At 51.5% G+C, this 23,456-nt stretch overlaps 2 protein-coding genes across 2 annotated transcripts in view; one reads left to right on the forward strand and one right to left on the reverse strand.

Moving 5' to 3' along the window:
- The window catches only part of NRG2 (neuregulin 2), a 179,017-nt gene extending 171,613 nt beyond the window's left edge, over positions 1–7,404 (forward strand). The window contains exons 7-10 of the mRNA XM_082836860.1: positions 1,699–1,822; positions 2,183–2,310; positions 3,170–3,397; positions 6,288–7,404. Of these exons, the coding sequence (XP_082692986.1) occupies positions 1,699–1,822; positions 2,183–2,310; positions 3,170–3,397; positions 6,288–7,059 (1,252 nt within the window). The 3' untranslated portion in view covers positions 7,060–7,404. The remainder of the gene's footprint in view (positions 1–1,698; positions 1,823–2,182; positions 2,311–3,169; positions 3,398–6,287) is intronic.
- Positions 7,405–12,774: 5,370 nt separating this feature from the next.
- The window catches only part of PSD2 (pleckstrin and Sec7 domain containing 2), a gene marked incomplete at its 3' end in the record, with an annotated part of 36,337 nt that continues 25,655 nt past the window's right edge, over positions 12,775–23,456 (reverse strand). Inside the window, exons 8-15 of the mRNA XM_082835543.1 lie at positions 21,334–21,423; positions 20,201–20,244; positions 18,931–19,121; positions 18,689–18,759; positions 18,101–18,258; positions 17,050–17,194; positions 15,653–15,796; positions 12,775–12,984 (exon numbers count right to left, since the gene is read on the reverse strand). Coding sequence (XP_082691669.1) covers positions 12,775–12,984; positions 15,653–15,796; positions 17,050–17,194; positions 18,101–18,258; positions 18,689–18,759; positions 18,931–19,121; positions 20,201–20,244; positions 21,334–21,423 — 1,053 coding nt within the window. The remainder of the gene's footprint in view (positions 12,985–15,652; positions 15,797–17,049; positions 17,195–18,100; positions 18,259–18,688; positions 18,760–18,930; positions 19,122–20,200; positions 20,245–21,333; positions 21,424–23,456) is intronic.

The following is a 23,456-nucleotide window of genomic DNA, read 5'->3' on the forward strand; positions in this document are numbered from 1 at the left end:
ATCCCACCTAGGAGCAGTCCAAGCAGGAATACAGAGAAGATGGGGTTGGGCCACCCCTGGGCAAAGGAAAGGTGGCATCAGAACCTTGGAGCAAGGAAAGGGGCTGGACAATTCCAGTAGAAGAGTGCGAGCTAAAGGACAAATGCAGGAGAGGGTCAGCTGTGCTCATGGAGCTTGAGCAGCTGAGGCTAGCTGGAGCAGAGGGCTGGGGTCAATTTTAAAAAGGTGCCCGAGTCTAAAAGAACAGCTGGAACCTGCATGGCACCACAGGGCCTTGAATGTCAAGCTTGGGGACCTGGGTTTATCCTACAGATGATAGGGAGCCATTGCAGGTTGTAGAGTGATGTGGTACAGAAAGAGTTTGTCATATCTGTTCTTATGCGGAAAGCAAGAGTCTGGGCATAGCCACCATTTGGGGGACTGAGCCCCTGGGTCTTGACTCCTGCTGCCCCTATCTATGAGATCTAAGGCCCGCCAGCCTTGGGGTTTAGGGTTCAGGGAGCCCACAGGAGGAGACTGGGCCCACACAGGAAAATTGAGGCCAAGCACTGGGGGGAGAAGCAAGCCTCATGTTCTAACCCCTACTATATTTACTTATTTCTTCAACAAACTTTCATTCAATGCCTGCTGGACACCAGGCCCTGTACCAGGCACATGGCCAGTGCTCTAAGCAAGAGGTCCAGTGTTACAGGTTGTATTTCAGGGGTGCCTAACCTCAGCTAGAGGGCAGGGAGGGTTTCCCTGAGAAACGTGCATTTAGGCCGGGCCTGAGAGATGAGCAGGAGTTAGCAGGTGAAGAGGCAGAGAATGTGCTGCAATTGGATGCAAAGGCCCAGAGGCCAGAGAGGCACAGTGTAGGATCAGAAACAAGCCCTCCAAGGATGCAGCAAGCTGGGGTGGGGAAAGGGCAGTGAGAGACAGGGCTGGGGAGAGGAAACAGGATTCTGAAGCCCAGTGAAGGGGCTTTAACAGGGGAGTGACATGATTAAACTTGTTGATTACAAAACAAATGTATTGAGCACTTAATAGGTGCCGAAGTGAAGTAGCCCCACAGGTCTTGACTCCCTGACCACAGCATCCTGTTTTATTTTCTCCATAGCACTTTGCTGAAAGTATCTTGTTTGTTTATTTGTTTATGTGTTTATCATCTGCCTCTCCTACTGGCCTGCAAGCTCCGTGAGGGCAGGAACCATATCTATCTCCTCTGCTCCAAAACAGCATCTGGCACATAGTAAAAACCCAATAGATACCAAATAAATGAATGCAGGAAGTGGGCCAGCACTGTGCTTGAATATTTTATCTACTCTTAATCCTCAATGGTCTTTGGAATGCGTAGATGATCAGTCCGTTTTACAGATGAGGAAAGTGAAACATGGATAGTTTAAGTAATTTGCCCAGAGTTACACAGCTAGAAAGTAGTAGAGTTCTGCTCTCTCAGCAGAGCCAAAGCTCATTACCACTACGCTCAGGTCCTGCTGAATTCCGGCTGGTAGTGATGATGTAGGCGGTTGATTGAAGGGGTCCTGGCTGAAGGCAGCCTGAGCACAGGAAAGAGCAGTAGCAGGAGACTGCCACGGCAGTCCAGTCCCGGCACACGTAGACTAGTTCCCTGGAGTAACAGCTAGGGAAGCTCATACTTCGTGTGTGCCAGGGGAGGCGGGGAGGGGGTGTCAGGCTAATGCACCTTCCCCTGTGCAGAAAACAGCGGAAGCAGATGCATAACCACCTTCGACAGAACATGTGTCCAGCCCACCAGAACCGGAGCTTGGCCAATGGGCCCAGCCATCCCCGGCTGGACCCTGAGGAGATCCAGATGGCAGACGTGAGTGGTGTTCCCAGGCCCCACTCTGACCCCTTGCTGTGTAGCCCGCCTTCTTATGCCCCCTGCAAGAATGGGCCAGGGAGGCGGCCGGCCCATCCTGTGCTCAGCCTTGCCTGCTAGCCTAGCCTTGCCTCACCAGGATGACTTAGCCTCGCTTGGCCCACTTCCTTAAGGGAGGTCGGGGGATTGATTTCCAGGGGCCATTGCTGCCCTAACACCGAGTTGCTTATCCAGTGGACCACCACCGCCCCTGCAACCTGGAGCTTACTGCCTCACTTCCCCTGCCCACCGGGAAGGAGGGTCAACTTGGTCATCTGTCACTAACTGCCCCCCTGCCAAAAAACCCTCTGTCTGTTCCAGTATATCTCCAAGAATGTGCCAGCCACAGACCATGTCATCCGGAGGGAAACGGAGACCACCTTCTCTGGGAGCCACTCCTGTTCTCCTTCTCACCACTGCTCCACAGCCACGCCCACCTCCAGCCACAGGTGGGCACCACCAAGGCCCACGCAGCCTTGCAGACTCCTGTATGCACGCCCTCAGGGCGTGCACATGCGCACCACACACCTGCCTGGGGACACACACCAAACTCCCCAGCCAGGCTGGGGTCTGTATTGAGGGTCCCTGTGAGCAGAAGGGTGGAGGTGAGGGGCTTCAAACCAGAACCCACCACCAAACGTACATCCAGGTCCTCACAGACCGGATTCCCTTTTCTAGTCTAAACCAGCCCCAGAGGAACAACAGCATCACTGTGCTCCCACCTAACATTTGGTTTTGTTTGGGCCTCATCAGCACCACTTCACCTGGCATAAAGTACCTGCTCACTCGAATACCCACAGCTATTTGACACCCTCTCCTGGGTTTCCCACGTGAACCTAGTCCACCTTAGCCTCCTCTCCAGAGGTAGGGAGGCCTGTCCACACAAGCACACAGGCTCAGACAGCTCAAGAAAGAACGTGGTTGGCCCCTTTCTTCCCTGGGGAGCAGCACAGAATAGGCAGGGTCCCCATATATTGGCCACTGGGGCTGGGCTCTTAAGGCAAGTGGCTAAGGACCATGGGAGTGGAAGGGTCCCAGACAGGGAGGCTAAGGAGAGGTTGGTTGCAGAGAGGAAAGGAAGAGGCCTCTGCACACTGCAGCTCACCCATCCACAGGCCTCCAGCTCTCCTCCTCCCAAAACCGGGGTTTGGCATTTATGATGTTACACATCAGCCCAGAGTGAAGGGCAGTGAGCTGAGGGAGCCTGAGATGGAATGAAGAACCAGGGAAGGGGTGGGCCTGGGACCACACGTGCTGGGCTGCCCGGCTCCTTCCTGACCTCACCTCACTTCCACCTGGCTTCTCCAGGCATGAGAGCCACACGTGGAGCCTGGAACATTCTGAGAGCCTGACCTCCGACTCCCAATCGGGCATCATGCTGTCATCAGTGGGCACCAGCAAGTGCAACAGCCCAGCGTGTGTGGAGGCGCGGGCACGGCGGGCGGCAGCCTACAGCCTAGAGGAGCAGCGCAGGGCTGCAGTGCCACCTTACCACGACTCCATAGACTCCCTGCGTGACTCCCCACACAGCGAGAGGTCAGTTCCTACCCCGTGACCTGTGCCCCACTGTAGCCAGAGAGCTGGCACCACTGACCCAGGGCTGACCCTTAGGTCACCTCAGAAACACTTCAAAGAGCCTCATCCCCATTCTCCAGATGCGCAAGCAAGGTCCCTGAAAAGTTAAATGGTCTGCTCGGAGTCATCAACATGTTAATGACAGGCTGGGACTACAGCCAGTAGACCCTGGTGTGTTATGACCATTTAATTTAATTGTTCTACTAGGACACTCTTCAGAGTAGAAGGGGATGTTATTACTAATTGCAGTAGAACATCAGGAACAAACAGGGTCTGGCATGGACAAACCAGAACATACAGTTGCCCTACCCTGGTGTCACCTAGAGGCCCCATGTCCCGGGAGAAACAGACACCAAGACTGAGCAGGCTGAAGAGTGGGAGGGGAGGCTGTCTGTGAGTAAACCGGTGAGTGCAGGATGGGAATGAGCCAAGAATGCCTGAAGGCCCTGGAAGTATCAGCAACTAGGCCTCCATGGATCAAGATGCCATTGGGTTCCTGAGCAATGAATGCAATGAGACCCAGGAACCTTCCCTTCTTCCCTGACTCCAAGCCAGGAGTTGCAGGGGGCCAGCCTCCATCTTGCTCTCCCCTTGGCAACTGGGATCTGTGGGAGGAGAGCAGAAAAAGGGGCATGGTACTAGGAACTCCAGGCTGGGGTGGAGAAGGCTTCAATTCAGCCTACTCCATGCCGGTCATGGACACAAAACCACTGAAGCTCACAGCTGCCTATGGAAAGTGCTAAGCATAGGACACCCCACCAGGGCAGAGAAACCCAGTCTGACGGTAGGCTCTGGGAAGCAGCTAGGTTTTCCAAGACCAACCTTTCCAAGCCCAGCCCCACCACCTGTGTGACTTGGGGCAGGTTGGTCACCTCTGTGCCTGTTTCCTCAGCTGTAGAACAGGGAGCATTACACCTGTAGTGCGTGGTTCTTCTGAAGGCCACCCTAAGATCATGCGCAAAGCTCTTCGCCTTTTACCTGACATGGCGCTGGTGCTCACTAGGTGGAGCTATGGTTAGTAGTAACAAGAGCAACAGGACTTCTTAATGCAGCAGTCCCCAACCTTTTTGGCACCAGGGACCGGTTTTGTGGAAGACAGTTTTTCCACAGACGGGGGCGGGGGGATGGTTTCGGGATGATTCCTTTATTGTGCACTTTATTTCTATTATTATTACATTGTAATATATAATGAAATAATTATACAACTCACCATAATGCTGACAGGAGGCAGAGCTCAGGTGGTAATGCAAGCCATGGGGAGTGGCTATAAATACAGATGAAGCTTCAGTCGCTCCGGCCACACACCTCCTGCTGTGCGGCCTGGTTCCTAACAGGCCACAGACGGGTACTGGTCCGCGGCCTGGGGGTTGGGGACCCCTGCCTTAATGGATGGGAGGTAGAGAGGCAAGGCAGGGAAAGACTTCCAGGCAAGGGGAACAACTTGAGCTGTTCCAGCAGAGGCACTAAGGACATGGCTGGTGAGGCACCTAGAGCAGGGTGGGCTGTGAGGAGAGTGGAGCTGGGCCTGAACAGGCAGGCTGGGGCCAGATAGATGGCCAGTGGCCCTGGGTGGGTAAGCAGGAAGGGCCTCCTAAAGCAGAGATATGACTTTAAAAGATTGCTTTGGGAGGGAATTCCCTGGCAGTCCAGTGGTTTGAGGCTCCACGCTTCCACTGCAGGGGGCGCAGGTTCGTAGGGGGACTAGGATCCCACATGCCACATGGCCAAAAAAAGATTGTTCTGGGAACTGCATAGGCTGAAGGAGGAAAGACACTGGGGTGGGGGAATGGCCAGAGTGAACATCTAGTCCCGGGATGGAGTGGAGCAGGGTGGAGGGTATTCCCGGAGAAAGGGGACGGGTAGGACATGATGGATGTGCATGTGGGAGAGGGAAGAGAGAGGAGTCAGATGATTCTGAAAAACAGTAATGGGGACTCTGGAGAGCAATGAGGTGCCCAGCTTTACAGTTTGGAAGAGAGGCAGGGAGGTGGGTGGTCCCTGTCCCAAGGTGGATAATGGTTGGGCAAGAGGCCAGTTGGCTCAGAAAGGGAAATGTGGAGAAAGAAAAGGGACAGGTGCCTGGGACCCAGAGTGGGAGATATTAGCAAGGGCACACTTTTGAAGGAACTGGTGGTCTTTAGCCCCAAGCAGAGACACTTCAGTGAGGTCTTGGTAACTGTGAGCTCTGGGCTGAGGGCCCTAACTGAGGTGGGAGCAGTCACTTCCCTGAGGCAGCTTTTAGCTTCAACTTAAAAAGGAAAATATTTCCCCACTGTAGCCATCAGCCATGGGATGAACTGTCCCGGAGGGGAGGTAAGTCCAAGTCACAGGGGTGGCTGAATGCAGGGACTAGAATGAGGAATTGGGCAGTATGAGTTCTGGTTCCTGCCTGGCCTGGGTTCACATCCCAGCTCAACCACTTCCTGGCTGTGTGAACCTTGAGTAAGTCAATTAAATGTTCTGAGTCTTTTTCCTCACGTGTGTAGTACGGGACTAACAGAAGCCTCTTATAGAATTACTGTATTAGATGAGATCACATATGTAAAATGCCCCAGCCTTAGCCTCACCCGAAGTAACCATTCAGGAGCACTGGTGACTGTGAGCATCCCCACAGCCAAGGACCACTGATACGTTTATGGAATCATCCAACAACGCTACGGAATGAGCACTGTGGTTACTCCCGTTTCACAGATAAGCAAACTGAGGCTCAGAGAAATTAAGGAAATTTATTACGGCCACTGAGGAATACCAGCATGGTTCTTGCAAGAGGGATCCTGGGCTAGACCACTGCTTTGCATCAGGTCCGCCCCATCCCCTGGCCACCGGCCCACGTCTCTGCCTCTCCCCGCAGGTATGTGTCGGCCCTGACCACGCCCGCGCGCCTCTCTCCCGTGGACTTCCATTACTCGCTGGCCACGCAGGTGCCGACTTTCGAGATCACGTCCCCCAACTCGGCGCACGCCGTGTCGCTGCCGCCGGCCGCGCCCATCAGCTACCGCCTGGCGGAGCAGCAGCCGCTCCTGCGGCACCCAGCGCCCCCCGGCCCCGGTCCAGGGCCCGGGACCGGTGCGGACATGCAGCGCAGCTACGACAGCTACTACTACCCCGCGGCGGGACCGGGGCCGCGGCGCGGGGCCTGCGCCCTAGGCGGCAGCCTGGGCAGTCTGCCCGCCAGCCCTTTCCGCATCCCCGAGGACGACGAGTACGAGACCACGCAGGAGTGCGCGCCCCCGCCGCCGCCGCCGCGGCCGCGCGCCCGCGGCGCGTCCCGTAGGACGTCTGCTGGACCCCGGCGCTGGCGCCGCTCGCGCCTCAACGGGCTGGCGGCGCAGCGCGCACGCGCGGCGCGGGACTCGCTGTCGCTGAGCAGCGGCTCGGGAGGCGGCTCGGCTTCCGCCTCGGACGACGAAGCGGACGACGCGGACGGGGCGCTGGCGGCCGAGAGCACGCCTTTCCTCGGCCTGCGTGCGGCGCACGACGCGCTGCGCTCGGACTCGCCGCCGCTCTGCCCGGCGGCCGACAGCAGGACTTACTACTCCCTGGACAGCCACAGCACGCGGGCCAGCAGCAGACACAGCCGCGGGCCGCCCCCGCGGGCCAAGCAGGACTCGGGGCCCCTCTAGGGCCCCCGCCGCCCCCTCCGCCTCGCCCGCCCCACTGTCTTTAAGGAGAACAGAGACCGCCGACTGGAGAGAGAAAGGAGGGAAAAAAAGAAATAAAAATATTTTTATTTTCTATAAAAGGAAAAAGGTATAACAAAATGTTTTATTTTCATTTTAGCAAAAATTGTCTTATAATACTAGCTAACGGCAAAGACGTTTTTATAGGGAAACTATTTATATGTGACATCCTGATTTACAGCTTCGGAAAAAAAAAAGAAACAACAAAAAAAAAGAGAGATGGGCCAATTTTTTGACTCTTTAATAGAAACCTATATTGTGGTGCCTTTTGCTGTACGCTAATCTGGAGCTCCTGGAGAGAAGTCTGGGTTGCGGGGTGAGGGAATGTAGGATCCCAAGCTGGCTGGGGTCATGGGAGGTGGTGGTGAGAGAAAGCAGGAGAGAGGAGGCTGCGGGATTGGGTTCGGGTGGGCGTGAGGCTGGGGGCCCCAACGAACGACATGAGGTCCGGAGTAGCTTTGCCCCAGTGCAAGATCTGGAGCCCTGGGCCCCCTGAGAGGGCGGGGATCCTAGGTTTGGAGCTAGAGTTGGGGTCAGGTAACGTCCGGGGGAGACTAAGGCCCAGCGACAGCAACCAGAATGGGGAGGGGGCCTCCCCGCTCCTCACAGCTGCTAAGGGAGGGGCGCACTGAGAAAGAGGTCTTCCCAACAGCCTCGGCCCTGGGAGGGGGCAGCTCTGCCAGGGCCCCAATGTTCGTGGCTCCTCCTCCCCTATGGCCTCCAGGACGCCCCTCCGTCCTCTGCAGCACCTTCGTTTACAGGTCGTCTTTTCTATTTTATGCCTGCATGTCCTTTGCATTTCAGATTCTTTAGATTGGATGCATGGTCACGCTGGGACCGAGAAGAGCCACTCGACAGTGTATTTGATTCCCCTCTTAGCAATAAAGTAACACCATTTCCTTCTCACAGCCCAACTCCCAGCCTCTAGCCCACCCATGACTTCCACTCCCTCTCCAGCCCTGACCTCGCCACCCTCCAAAACTGGGTCCACTGCTAATTTGTCAAAAAGGTAATTGTTTAAAAAAAAAAAAAATCCTAAGCAAATGGGAAACCTGCCCCTTGAAATGTCCAAACACCTGACTGTTGACACTTGAACATTTTTATATTATAAATAAAATCAGAAATAACTAATGTTTGACTGCGTGTGCCTAGCCCCCAGGTGAGGAGGGAGACAGAGGATGAAGACCTGTGATAGAGATGGATGGATGTTGGTGTGGAGGTTGGAGAGGGCCAGAGCAGTACCTGGGAGAAGAGACCCTCCCTTCAATCTCCCTGCCTTCGACTCCCAGGACAGGCTCCAGCCCTCCTCCCTGTTCTAAGAACGTTCACAAGGTGTCCCCCAGCTCCCCACCCACCACCCCCTGCTGCTGGGGAGCCTGGCCAAGGGGCTGACGCAGATTACTCTGCTTCGAGCTCAGCCTCAGAGCCCTGGCCCAGTTCCTGCCCTGGAGCTACAGGGGCCAGAATGAGGCAAGAGTTTCTGGGCCTAGGTGGGTGAGGAGGGAAGGGTTGTGAGGTTGGCACTGAAGCAGCTGAGGCAAGATGACCCTTGGGGCCTCAGGCGTGTCACAGGCAATGTGTGGACATGAAAAGTGGCATAATGGGTACCCTCAGCTGCCAGGAGGACCACAGCTGCTGCAGCTTGTAAGCCCACAGGGTGTTGGGTTTTTTTATATCCCCTCAAAGCCAGGGCCTGTCTAAACTTGCAGTCCCTGATGAAGGGTACGTGATTTCAGGCATGGAGAAGGCAGATGGTGTCCAGGGTGAGCCTTTCCCCTCATTGATTAATGTTACTAAGCCAATGCCCATCACCAGGAACCATTAGGTTCCAACCAGACACAAAGGAGTCAGCTATCCAAAGAGCTCCCGTGGTTGACATGTGGGTGTGTGCACAAATGAGCCCGGAATATGTGTAGTCAGCTCAGAGACCTACACATGCGAAGGACAGAGAGGCTTAGGGTTGAAAGGGCTTAGGTATCAACAGGGCCTTAGTTCAAATTCCAGCTCTGCCCCTCACTAGCTGTGTGACTTCTCTAGGCTACACTTGGCTCAGCTGGGAAATGGTGATGCTAATACCTACCTCAAAGGGTTGCTGTGGAGATTATATAGAGTGCCCAGGATTGCTTCTGGCACATGATAGATGTCTATTAATGGCTAATTTGATGATGATGATGACCATATCCTGTGCCTTGCATTCTTGAGTCACACAGAGAGTGGCAAAAACTGGATGAAAGGGAAGTGATGGAGAAAAGTAAAGAACTAGACACATATTCATGTGGGGACGCTGGGAGAAAAAGTACCTGTTACAAAGAAAAAAAGGAAATTAATGAACTAAATGCTACACAAACCTGCAAATCACTGACTTCTCTAGCCCCTGATGATCTCATCCAGATCCCTGTGCCAGCTCTGAGTTTGCTATTGCCTCTAAATTGCCTCTAAAATTTTCTGAGAGCCAGTAATTCCTCTATGTGATTTATGATCTCTGTATGACCCTGAGTAATTCTGAATGACCTTTTGGTGAACCCATCGACCTTTTCATGACCCAGTTTATTGTCCTCATTTGACCCTTCTGAGGGCCTGAGTTGCTAATACCTTCTAAATTTTCACTCAGAAACCACTTCCATGACTCCAATGAGCACACCAACCTCTATGTAACCCAAAGTAATTCTGGATGACCTCTTGGTGAACCTATTGACATCTATGTGACCCCAAGTAATTCTGAATGACCTCTTGGTGAACCCACTGACCTCTTCATGACCCAGTTTAGTATCCTCATTTGATCCTTCTGAGGGCCCTAAGTTTTTACCTTCAAAATTTTTAGTCAGAAACCACCTCCATGACCCCCAGGGAGCCCGTCTACCTCTATGTAACCCCAAGTAATTTTGAATGGCCCCTTGATTAACTCATTGACTTTCACATGACCCCATTTGGTACCTTCATTATCTGCTCTGGATTCTAAGTTACCTGCTGAGAGTCTAAGGCCAGAACCTAATCAGTTTCCTTGACTCCCCATCATATCAGCCACCTATTCATTCACAGGTGTGAATGGAACCTAGGAGCAGGTGTGGCCAGAGAGGCCCCTTTTCTACTCACCTCTCAAATTCTGCCTTTGGGGCATCTTTAGTATGGCCTGTCAGGAAGAGGTATAGCCCTGTTAAGTGACTTTCCTACTACTACCCTGTCCCCCAGGAGCACTTAGGACATTCGGGTGGCTTCCTGAGTCAGTCTTCCCTACTTCTCCAATTCTTTTTTCTTCTCTCTGCCAGGTCATTTTTGGCTTGCCTCCCCAGCCCTTCCAGAGTCCCAAATGGAAATGGTGACTGTCTGTCCCCCTCCCCACTAGACTGTGAGCCCCGTGTGGACAGGGATCTGGTCAATCCTTTTCTCACCACAGTATCCCCAGCACCCAGCACAGTGTGCAGCACTGTTCACCTTCACTGAATGAGAGGATGGAGGCTCAAGAGACGCTGTCCTCAAGGGTCGGCCCCCAGGAGTCCCTGAGCCCACGGACACTTCCCAGGACCACCAGGTGGCGCAAACCACTTATCACATCTCACCTGCAGTCCTCCAAGTCTCTGGATTTGGACAGTCCTGGAAAATGGACATATTAGGGGCAGAGGTTGTAGAGGGAATATGATGGTCCATTAGAATGCAGAAAAAAAGAACTTTGCTTTAGATTTATTTTCAACTCATCTTTTTAAAATTTCTACTTTTGTGTATGTTTTATAATGTACATAATATTTTAGTACAGTAGTACACGTATATAATTTACAATAAATAATTATACAATTAAGAAAGTGAACTAAAAGTTTTTTTTACTGATGGGAGGCACAGCTAGTGCTCAGGGAAGCACACGTGTCTGCAGCGGATGGAGCCTACTCCTCTGCTTTCACTCACCCACCCTCATGAGGTAGAGGGTGGGAAGCTGACCCCAAACTCAAAGGACCTTTGAGACAGCGTGGAGAAAAAAGTACAGAGAGCTTTTTTATGTTGCCACATTGCTCTTTCAATTTCACTTAAATGAACATTTACTTCCACTCAGCAAAATGAAGGTGCCAGATGGTTTGGTTATAAAATACACTCAGCTGATCCAAATTAAATAACCTGGATTTAAATCACTACATCTCTCCACAGGCTCACAGGTCCCTTGTATCAAATGTGAGTGGGCTTGTAAACGTTGGCTGCTTAGTTGCAAGGTTGGCTTATTAACTAACTATGTTACCACTGAGGTCAAATTGCTGGCCAAACTACAGTAATCTATTTTAAAAATAGAAAGGATTTGCTCATCACAGCTGTATTGCAGGTGCCATCACCCCCACCACTGTCAGTCTGAGGATTGCAGGGTTTAAAGGATGCTAGTCTGTGATCATCACATGGAAAATTATTCTTCCCAGACATGTCCTTCACTAGCGTTTCTGAGTCACTAGAAGAGTACGACAAATAGCAACCTAAAAAACAATCAACAACTTGTCATTCCACCTTTTCCCAAGACCAAGAATTAATGGCTTCCATAACCTTCCCCCACCAAACATCTTTGGGCTTGTTGACAAATGGCTATTTGCAAGGCAGAGTGTCTTTTATTCCTGTAGCAGTAGATCTGTACAAGAGGCCACCTCTGGAGCTCAGAGACCCGGCAGCACCAACATAAAGACCAAAATATAAACAGGGCCACGGTCCCATCCCACTCACACCCCAGGATGCCTGTGGGACAGACGGGGCAGCACACACACACTCTATTTATTCCAAAGCATTAACTGTAAGAGCAGTTTAAGTCACAGGTCAGCCGGAAGAGGGGGAAATAGGGTGAGAGGAGGTCATACTATCTCTACCTTCCCTCCCAGAGTGTCAGGGCCTCCAGGGGCCAGAGAGCAGCCCTCCTTGCTAACAAGCGCATTCTGAAATAGGCTTTTCCTACCTCTTATTTCATCCTCTAACTGATATCAGTTCCAAAACCATCTCTAAAGGGGTTCCTTATATATATATATATATATATATATATATATATAATTCTTATATATATACATTTATGTCCATATAAAAGAAAGCAGTAGTGGCCTCGATGGATGGAAGATGAGGTGGACACACACTTGAGTGGAGAGAGCTTGGCACTGAGGGACAGGCCTGGGTCCTGGGTTATTGCCAGGTGAGGCAGGAGAATGGGGTGTGGTTCCCAAGGTTGCTGAGTGGAGGAGGAGAGGATAGTGCTGGTGGTCTGCAGACCTGCTGCTGGTCAACTCAGAGGAAGGAGGAGGAGAAAGGGTGGGAGTCCAAGCTGAGACCTGGGGTCAAGACCTGCCCTCGGAAACAAGGGAGATGAAGGGAGGAACTTGTGAGAAGAGGAGAGCCTGGGAAGTCAACCACCCTTCCCACTTCTTGCGATGGTGTCTAGAGCATGCACACAACTGGCCTAGAAAATGAGGCTCTGGGGTGAAGAGGGATGTGAGAGCTGGGGAGAGGGTCGGAGGCCCAGAGCAGCCCCAGGATGCCAGATCGACACCATGAATAGCATCTCCATCTCCTTGGCCCACAGGGCTCTCCACACTCCCCTGGCTGCCCAACAACTGCCTGGAGCCGATCCGAGTGGCCCCTGGCTGGAATTGTGCTCACTGACCCCTCTGGGGGCATTGCCTGCCTCTGGGACCTGCCCATCCATGCCAGCTAAGTATCAGGCCCAGTGTTATCCCTCGTGGCTTTGCTGCCAGTCACAGTTCCATGGCCCTGGCTGAGGGCAGGGCTCGAGTGTGTCTTGCGGAGAGAAGGGTCATCCCCCTCCAGGGTGGCCAGCCGGGCCTCAATCCGCTCCAGATCATCTGAGCCCACCTTGATTTTCACAGCCAGGAGGTGGATGTAGGTCTCATAACGGCTTTTCTGGGGAAAGGGCAGAGAAAGGCCAAAAACAAAGTCAAAAGACAAACAACAAAATGAGAAAAAATGTATCTTATATAACAAAAGACTAATTTCCTTAATATTTAGAGAGCTCTCACACATCAATAAAAAGGAGATAAACAACCCAATAAAAATATTAGGCAAGGGACATGCACAGAAATTTCACTCATAATTTTTAAAAATCCAAATTAATTGGCAATGACTTATTGGATATGATACCAAAAGCACAGACAAGAGTGAAAATAGACAAATGGGATTTTATCAAGATTTAAAACTTCTCTGTATCAAAGGACAGTCAATAGAGTGAAAAGGCAATCTACAGAATGGGAAAAAAATATTTGCAAATCATACATCTGGTAAGGGTCTAGTATCCAGACTATTAAAGGGGAAAAAAAAACCTCCTACAACTCAACAACAAAAACACAGCCCAACTTCAGGATGGGCAAAGGACTCCAATAGACATTTCTCCACAAAAGATATACTAATGACCAATAAGCACACACTATTCATCAGGAAAATGCAGATCCAAACCACAATGAGATATCACCTCAAACACATTAAGATAACCACTATCAAAACAAAAACAAAACAGAAAGTAACAAGTGTGTTGGTAAGGATGTGGAAGAATTGGAAGCCAAGTACACTATTGGTGGAATGTAAAATGGTACAGCTACCATGGAAAACAGTGCGGCTATTCCACAAAAAGTGAAAAATAATATTACCATGCAATTCAGCAATTCCACTTCTGGATATAAAAGCAGGACTGAAAGCAGGATCTCAAAGAAACATTTGCACACCCATGTACATGGCAGCATTATTCATGGTAGCCAAAAGATGGAAGCAACCCAAATGTCCATCAGTCGATGAAAGGATAGCCAAAACGTGGTATACAAATACAACAGAATAGTATTCAGCTTAAAAAGGAAGGAAATTCTAACATATGCTACAACACGGATGAACCTTGAGGACATTGTGCTGAGTGACACAGGTCAGTCACAAAAACATAAATCCTGTATGATTCCATTTATATGAAGTACCTAGAGAGTAGTCACATTCATAGAGACAGAAAGTAGAACTGCGGTTGTCAGGGGCTGAGGCTGGGAGGAGGGTGCTGAGGAGTCTTTGTTTAATAGTTATAGAGTTTCAGTTTGGGAAGGTGAAAAGGTTCTGGAGATTGGTTGCCCAAGAATGTGAACAGGCTTAACATTACTGAACTATATACTTTAAAATGATGATAAGATGATGTTAAGATGATCAATTTTAATGCTATGCTTTTTAACCACAATTTAAAAAAAAAATTTAATCCAAATTAAAACAGCAATAAGACACCACTTGTTAAACCTATCAGATTAATAAAGATTATGTCCAGTGTTGGTGAGGGCCTGGAGAGAGAGGCACATTCATGAGCTATTAAAGGGGCTGTAAATTGGTAAACGTTTAGGAGGGAGATTTGTCTGAGGCCTTGACTCTGAGCTTCAGGCCCTCACTGCAGTCCCAGGGGAGGCAGGGACTAAGGGTCACGAGACCCTGTTCTCACCCAGCTCTGCCACAGGAGCTGAAAGACCCTTCATTTGGGGCTTCACCTCCCCTACCCTTCATTCTCCCCACCACTCCCCACCACCCCCAGTTAAGCCAGGCAGGGGGTGAGAAAGACCAGGGCTCTGGAGCTACAGTCAATTCCCTGGGTTAGGATCCTGGCTCCTGCACTTCCTGTGTCACCTCAAGCACGTGATCCAACCTCTCCAAGCCTCAATGTCCCCATCTGTAAAATGGGGATAATAACAAAACCCACGTCACAGAGTTCATATGAGGATTAAATCAATCAATACAAGGGAAGTGAAGAGAATCACACCTGCCAATCAGTGTGGCTTTTTCTACATCACAGAGAGAGTGAAATCGAGAAGAATTCCGAAAGCTATAAAGTGTTATGTTTTTCAAAAGGTCAGGATCTATGCTGGGAGCTCTGCTCTCTCCTCTGTGCTGCAGTAGAAAATCAGAGTGGAAATCTAGAGACTGAGAGGGGCGACTTCCCACCCTTCCTGCTCCAGGGGCTTCCTGACTTGGTCTCAGCCTCTCTTGTGTCTGTCCACCCCCCTGGTGCAGGTCGGTCCAAAATGGACAAGCGGTTCCTGCCTTCCTCCCCCAAGTCCACCCCACCATCCTTCACCCCACGGTGGGGCAGAACCAGGGGAGGGGTTAGAGACAAGATGGAAAGCAGGGAGAGCTCAGAAGGAAAGACCAAGGTGCTCTGCTTGATAAACCTATGTGAAAGAGGCACATGAGACACAAGGAGGGAAAGTCACGTGGAGAGGGCTTATGCGTTCTGTGGTTTGGTCGTAAAAACTTCCCGAGAAGCTGGGCCTATGGGGAAAGGGGAGGTGAGGATGGGGCTTGGAGAAAGATGTAGAGGGGTGACAGGGGTCTCTGGTAGAACCCGTCTGGTGCCCTTTGAGAGACGTAAGTGAGGGCACAATTGTTTGTGCAGCTGGACTGTGCAGAGATTGGCCCACAGGAGACCACGGTCCACGACTACCTCAGGGGAGCCCCCAAAGCAGGAGCCCCTGGTCGGGGAACGATGTGGAAGGCAGGAGCCGGCCCCTTCCTCCTGCTCTAGCCCTGTCCTTCAAAACCCCTCCTTTGAAGGGCCCACCTCAAACGTGAGATAATGCTCCTTCAGCCGGTTCTCCTCAGCCTCCTTGGACTTGATGCCCCGCTCGACCGGGTGACACCTGTGCTCAGCCAGCTCTGCAGTCACCTGCCTCAATTTATTCTCATGAGAACGCAGCTGCTCCTCCTGCAAAGGCAAGTCATGGACTGTGAGGTCCCACTCTCAGGAGGTCACAGGGCTCCTGTCCCACCAGGAGCTGCTTCACCAAAGGGAAACTAAGGCCTGGCCAGGGTCGTCAAATACACAGGGGCAGAGCCGGGTCTAGGCCCAAGGGAACGTTCTGCCGCTGCCTTCCTTCCTCCCCTCCTGCCATTGGCATCAGCTCTCCTAGAGCCTCCCCAGCAGGCTCAGGAGATGAGAGACCCTCACACTGTGTGTGGACACAGACACTCCCTTACACAAACACACAGTCACCCAGACACAGCCCCTGGCTCCTACGAACCCTCACATGCACACAAACCCACTAGACCAAGGGGCAGCCCGGCCTCGGCACCCCCTGGCTTCATACGATGCACACAGTCTCTCACATTCATGCCCGGACACGTCTGATGGCCACAGACCCAGGATCACACCCAAAGACACTGTCACTCACAGACAAGTGCACAGTACACCCCAGCCATCAAAGCACAGCCAGACCCCTTTGTGCCATGCAGGCACTGGGTTGCATGCATTTGTGTGTGGTGTGTGTGTGTGTGTGTGCACGCGCGCACAGACACAAGTATGGTGTAGGTGTGGGTACACAACACGTGTGTATACACATAAACATGCGTGTGCTTGAATGGCATGTGTGCACGTGGGGGGAGTGTGCACCGCTTGCACAGCCCCAGGGGCTCTGTGGAGAAGACCCCGGACAAGGGCCCTGACAGGAAGGGAAGTATGGCGCTGCCCCTGCCCTCTGCCTCACAAGTAGTGGCCCACCATTTATCCTCCCCTCTCAAAAAAAAAACTCCGAAAAATGGAGTATTAATGAGTAGGAGTTTTTTAAGGATTACAAATAAAATATTTAAGGGTAGATGAGGGCAGCAAAAAAGCCCTGGTTGAAGGGGCAGCCAAGTCTCACCTGTCGCTCGCTCCCTGTGACACACACATTCTCTCCCATTCGTCCCAGACACACATTATGCCCACAGACCACAACCACATCCACAGGACACACTGCCACTGGCACACCCAGGCCATTGGGTGGCGTGTGGCCTCAGTCTCCCCATCTGTAAACAGGGGTAGGGTGCGGTGTAGATGGAGGAGAGTATCTACCCCTTCGGCTTGTCTCTCAGCCCAGGACCAGGCGCCGGCTAGGCGCTGAGGTGAGGGCTGTTGAACGGGGGGCCTGGCACCGCAGAGGCAGCCTGGGGAGGTGGCGTTGTGATCCCAGGAGCTCGTACCTGGCAGAAGCGAGTGGTGCAGGAGGGCAGCAGGGGCCGACAGAACTTCTTCATGGAGCTGACAGCAGCTGGGAAGGCAGGCGCCGAGAAGATGGCAGCCACCAGGTTGATTCTAAGGATCCAGGACAGCATCTCTTCCTTGCTCCTGGGGACAGGACGGGAGGGGAGAGCGCACTGGCTTCTCACAGTAGGACTCCCTATCCCACACCCAGTGCCCAGTACCCAGCACCAGCCTGGCACAGAGAGGGCATGAAGACCTCCGTGTAAGTGGGCAAAGGAGTGAGGGAGGATGGCAGGATGGGGGCTGGATGGGCCTGGTCACATCTGTGTAGGGAGCTCCCCTTCTGTCCCAGCTCCCAGGCAAGACCTGGATTTTCATGTGAAAATAAAGCTGCCCAGCCAGGTTCAGAGCTAACAGCCTGCAGCTAATGAGTGTGAGACCAGCAGGGGACTGTTAGAGGCAGCTGGCAAACTGGTCACCCCCACTCGGCCATCTCGTCCCTGCCCCACTACCTGGCCCGGCACGTCCACTCCTGTCCTGAGAGCTCACTTACCAGCCTCCCCCCTTTTAAGCTCATCTGACACATGAAACCCCAATCTCAAGTCACAGGAGGATGGAGTGCAGGGGAGTGGAAAGAAGGTCTTACGGAGAAACTGTAGGGTGAGTCTTTTGCACCCATCCCCCCGACTTTAAGTGGAGGATGATAAAGATCCCATCTGCCCTGTATTTAGGGACTTCAGTGCACATCAGAATCACCTAGAGGGCTTGTTAAAACACAATTGCTGGCCCATCCCCAGCGTTTTTGATTCAGGAGGTCTAAGGTGGGACCAGAGAAACTGCATTTCTAACAGGTTTTTCAGGCGATGCTGAGGGGACCACACTTGAGAACCAGTGCTCGTGGGGAGGGACCCAAGCTGTTTACGGATACACTCACTCTCATGGCTGCTGTGCAGGGGAAGCTAAGGGCGCCTCCCCTGAGGTGGACGAGGCGAGGGGATGGGGCGGTCCTGAGCCCAGGGTGGGAGCGAGGGTGCTCCCACTCCTACTTACGGTGCCTGGAAGAGGAAGACCCTCCAGTCGGCTGTCTTCAGCTTCAGCACATTGGACTTCTTGCTGTAGTCGGAGGCCCTGGTGGCCAGAGCATGGTGCACACGAATGGCGTTCTTCAAGTCGCCCTCAGACAGGGCTTTGTCAGGCCTGTACTCATCCTGGACAGGCCAGGTAGGGGTCGGGCAAGTCTCTGTCATCACCAGGCTCTGGCTTACCGACCCGTACTTCCTCCACCCTCACTGTCCCTCCCTTTTGCTCTCCTTCTCTCTGTCCCTGTACATCCCACCATTATTCAAGCTGCTGCCACTCTGATGCCATGCCCACCCCAACAAAACTCACCAGGCACTCCTCCCCAATTGGTCTCAGAAGCCTGAACAGGCCTTACACTGGGTATCCTCTGAACCCCTGAACATTCAAAAGACCCCTCCCTGAAACCACCAAAGCCCTTCGTGAGTCCAAGTAAGGCCTTTGATGGGGGAGGACCCAGAATCTGCCTAAGCCCTAGGTCCTGCCCGGGACCCTCTGGACACCATAAGGCAGGGGCTGAGCTGGCCCTTTCTGGATAAGGACTCTGGGGTAGTCTCTCACCTTCTGCAGGTATAGAATGGTCCCTTTGAGCACCGCGTAGAATTTCTTCCAGCCACGCCTCCCACGGGGCGCTGGGGAGGGGGGCACGGGTAGTGTGGCCACAACCAACCACCCCGATATCTCTTCCCTTGTGTCCCCTACACGTCTGCCTGCATGGGCGTTACCAGAGGAGTGGCCAAGGGGCTGTGGACCCCCTCTGGACTAGCATCCCTCCCCATGCCCCTTCCCCGCCTGACACCCACTCCTCTTGCCATCCATGTCGGCGTGAGTCTTCCGGGTCAGCACACCATGCTTGTAGGTGGTGGCGCTGAGAGCCTGTGGGACATCCAGGAAGGGGTTGCTACCATCCAGGATCCGTGTCACCTTCTTTGTGCCTGTCCCAAACTTGTCATCCACCAGCTCAGACAGTGATTTCCTCAGCTCATCTTCATCACTAGGAAAGTACTAGGCCTGAGTACCACCTCCACGGAGGCCTCATCCCCACGTCAACATGCCCTCTCCCCACAAAACACTCCTTTGGAAGCCAGTTAGAGGTAAAGAGCAGAGATAAGGAGATTTCAGTTCCAGACCACAGGTCCAGACCTTTGTCCCCTCCCCTGAGTCTTCAGTTCTGACATCTCTCCTCTGAGCTTTGATTTTTGGCCTCCAAGCTCCAACCTTCACCCTTGATCACAAAGCTGGAGACCTTACTATCTTCAGGCTTCCTTCCTTGTTTTCCTTCTCCTCTCTGAAAGCCCAGCCCCAGGGAGCAGTAACCTATGGCCAGCTTGCCCAAGCCCCAGGGACATGGTGAGGGAGGGAAGGTCAGTAGATGAGGCCTCTGAAGTCTAGGTTCCCCAGCCTAGGAGCCCTGGTATAAGAACGCCAGCTCTCCCCAGCTGGGTTGGGGTTCCTAACAATCTCTGCCTGGGACCTCTTCATGGACCCAAAGACCCAGGCTGCCCTGGGGAGTACAGCAACTCCCCAGTGGAGTGGCAACTTTCCTCAGGAGGTTGTTAGTCTCCCCAGTCAGCAAGGTCACCACACCTCTTTCCAGAAGGCTGGGCACCTCCAGGTCTCACTGCCCTCACAGGGGAAGAAGTTAGGGGGCATTCACCTCTCCCCATTGGCAACAGCATCACCACCTCAACCTGGTCAGATTACTGGAGTTGTAAAGGGACTCATAGGTCATGCCTGCCTACCTCCCCGAGGGGAAAGAGCTCTCATCATTGGGAGTAGTGGCAATATCCCCCGAACAGAAAACCTGTTGCGAACATCATGAAACTAAACTCACAGTTCCATCTCTTCCATAGCTGTAAACATTGCACACTTTTTATCAAGACAGAAAACAAACCCAAAGGAGAACTCAACACCAGGAGCTGGCCAGCTGGCCAGGGGGCACCAGGGCCCTGGGTGGGAGAAATCAGCACCATGGAGAGTAACCGGCGTGACTTCCCAGTACCCCCAGCCACTCCCCCTCCCCGCTCCCCGTAATTCAGTCTCCCCATACCTGTGCCCATGGGCACTACTCACATGGCCCATTCCAGCTTTTCATTCTTGATGGAGTTGTAAAGGGTCTGGAAGAGGGGGAAAAAAGAGAGAGAGTTCAATGAACAGTCAAAGAAATCTCTATCTAGCAATGAGGATGCGGTGAGGGAGCATCTTTTCAACCAGTGGGACAAAGTAGCTGTTTGATTCACACTTATTTATTGGATGGGTGAATAAATGGGGGGTGGGTGGGTGGATTCATTTTTAGATGATTGGATAGACTTGAGAATGAGTGGGTGGATGGGTTGGTAGGTAGGTGAATGGGCAGGGAAATGGGTGAGTGGATGTGGAGTGTATATAGGGGACTGTGTAGGAGTGTATGTGTGGGTGATGGGTGAATGGGTGGGTGTATGGGCAGGTGAATGGTTGAGTTGCAGGGTGGGTGGGTGGATGGGAGGATGGGTAGATGGGTGGATGAGTAGACAGGGAGTAGGTGGGTGAAGGGACTGGGATTATTTGATCTTACTTACAAAAACACTCTTAAGTGCTTCCTGACAGTGAAGAACATAATTATGGTAAGAACAGCAATGGAGGCAATGTTTATTTTTTGACCTCCGGACTCACTATTCAACTGCCCACCTGATATCATCAGGTCCCCCTAACTCACTGTCTAAAACTGAACTCATCATCTACCCCCCAGAAACCTGCTCCTCTTCCTCCAAGGTGGAGAACTGACAGGGCTTGAAAGGCCAGAGTTCTACCTTGGGCTTCAGCCTCAAAAGAAAATTAGATTCCTGGTGATGCTGAAAGAATGAGTGGGCTTTTCACTGTGGTAATGATAATGATGGTGGTGGTGAAGGTGGTAGTGGTGATAAAGGTGGTGGTGATGGTGGCGGCAGCTGTGACAATGGGTGGCAAGTTTGAGGATTACCATGACAGCAATAATGATAGTGGAGCACTAAAAACAAATCTCATAGAGCCTACCCCTCTGCCTAACTCAGGGAACACATAACAGTCACATGTTGAGCTGGATGGTCTCTACCTCTGTCCCAAAGTCATCACGACCCTGACCCCAGAATTAGGAATCTGGACCATCAGGATTTAGTGGGCAGAAACCTCTCTCCTCTCCACCCACCCCGGACACAGCTGGGGCCATGGGGACCCTTAGCAATTTATACCTTCAGCAGGTCTTTGGCAAAGTCTTGTCCGTCATTCAGCTGGTCCAAGTTGGCAATGAATTGCTGGCAGGACATCTTCTTGCCAATGTTCTGTAATGGAGAAATGGTTCTGCCTGAGAGTAGGGATGGTGGTTGGTGTGGTCCCCACACCCTGCCCTGCCCGGCCAGAAGGGATGAGGCAGCATCAAGGGCAGTAATGAAAAAAGACTGCCTGGATTTCCCTTTGTCTCCCAAGAGTTTACAAAACTCTTTTTCACATTCAAGATTCTATTTGATCCTCAAGCGTCATGAGAGGTCGGGGTTCTCCTCAAACCCGGATGAAGGAGTCAGGTTAGATGATGTATTGTAATAGCTGACATTTGCCGGGTGCCTAGCATGTTCCAGGTATTGTACTCAACATGCATTATCTTATTTCCTTCTCACAACAAAGAGAAGGTGAGGTGGGTGTTATTATTATCCCCACTTGACAGGTAAGGAAACTGAGGTGCAGGAAGGTGAAGTGACGTGCCCATGATCACACAGCAAGGAAGTAGAAGGGCTGAGTGTGTCTGACACCAAAGCCCGTGCTCTCACCCGCTACTCCATGGTTAACTCTCCCAAGGTCACACAGCACCAGGACTTGAACCCAGGCCTCTTGGCTCCTGAGCAGAAGCTCTGTGTATTCCGTCACAACTGTCTCACCCTCTCACCTGTACAGAGGGGCGGCAAGACCTCCAAGAGGTAGGTGAAGTGAGGGAGAGTTTGGTCTTAAGAGAATCAAAAATCAATTTCCACCAACACACATGGGTACCCCACGCTGAGCTGCACTGGGACCAAGGGAGCCCAAGCAGATGGTTTCACTCCAGGAGGCACAAACAGACAAAGAGCTGGGAATGAGTGTACCCCAAAGTTCTGCCTTCGTTTTTTAACCAATGATTAGAAGAGGGCCTCCAGCCCTCCAAACCCAACACCTGATGTGCATACTTTCAGACCTGCAGTGTCCACATTTGAGGAAACGCTGGTGGTCCTTCACCTTTGAGAAGACAAAGACCCTTGAACACTAGATAGTTACTGGTGTAGGATTTTGTGGATTTAGGTTTGCTATAAGGCAGTGGTTCCCAAGATTCACCTACAGATGGGAATAGGAATTCCCCCCAGGAAAGGATTTCATAATCAAATAAGTTTATATGTTTCAGAGTTTTTAATGTGCTTCTGTGTGTTAAGAGCCTCCAAGGAGAGGATTCCACGTACAGTGTCTCAAATTTATTGACCTTGGCACCATTTTAGCAAAGATTCTATTAATGTCACGTGGGACATTCACACACCACAGAAAATAATTCAGAAAACAATGATAGAAAGCTTTATAAGTAGCTGGCAAGCAAGAATTTTCTATACCTTTCCCAAAGGGTTAAGGAGAAATGACCTATGTGTGCCTTAATATAGTATGTTTCACAAGTCTATGTGTATATTTTACATGTACATATATGTATTATGTATACATGTATATAGTCATTTATGTGTACATTCGTAATTGAGGAGTATGAGGGTAATGTTGATAATACTGCCTGAGTTCCACAAACACTGAACATTCCCCAGCCATCAGTCAGGGGTGCAAAATCAAAAAATAACCAGGCAAGATTTCCAAACCTAGTAATGACAAACTATCTTATTGCAGATGAACCTTCCCATCAGAAATAACTGCTGGTCAAAATATTAATAAAACATCTATGTGAAGACACTGGAGAAATATAAGAGCAATGAGGACTTCAAGGCTAAAGGTCCTGCAAATAAGGGAAACATGGAGGTGGTGAGGCTGACTAGGAGCAGCTTTCCTCTTTGAAGCATTTGCCAGTTCTCAAGCAGTGGCCAAAAGGGTGAGCAACTGAGTGGTCAATAGGACTAGAGAACAAAAATTGGAATTCAGGGCCCACCAAGGACAAGGGGCCCTGGGAAACACTCTGGTCATACTTCAGCAAAACATCTGAAATTAAGAAAGGAAGGAAATTCTTCAGACAGAAGGAAAGTTATCTCAGATGGAAGCATGGAGAAGCAGAAAGGAATGAAGAGCAACAAAAAGGGTGGCTAAGTCTAAATGAATATTGACTGTGCAAAATAACAATAATAACGTTTTCTGGGGAATAAAA

Source organism: Leucopleurus acutus (assembly GCF_964270905.1).
Source record: "Leucopleurus acutus genome assembly, chromosome: 3".
Taxonomy (NCBI): domain Eukaryota; kingdom Metazoa; phylum Chordata; class Mammalia; order Artiodactyla; family Delphinidae; genus Leucopleurus; species Leucopleurus acutus.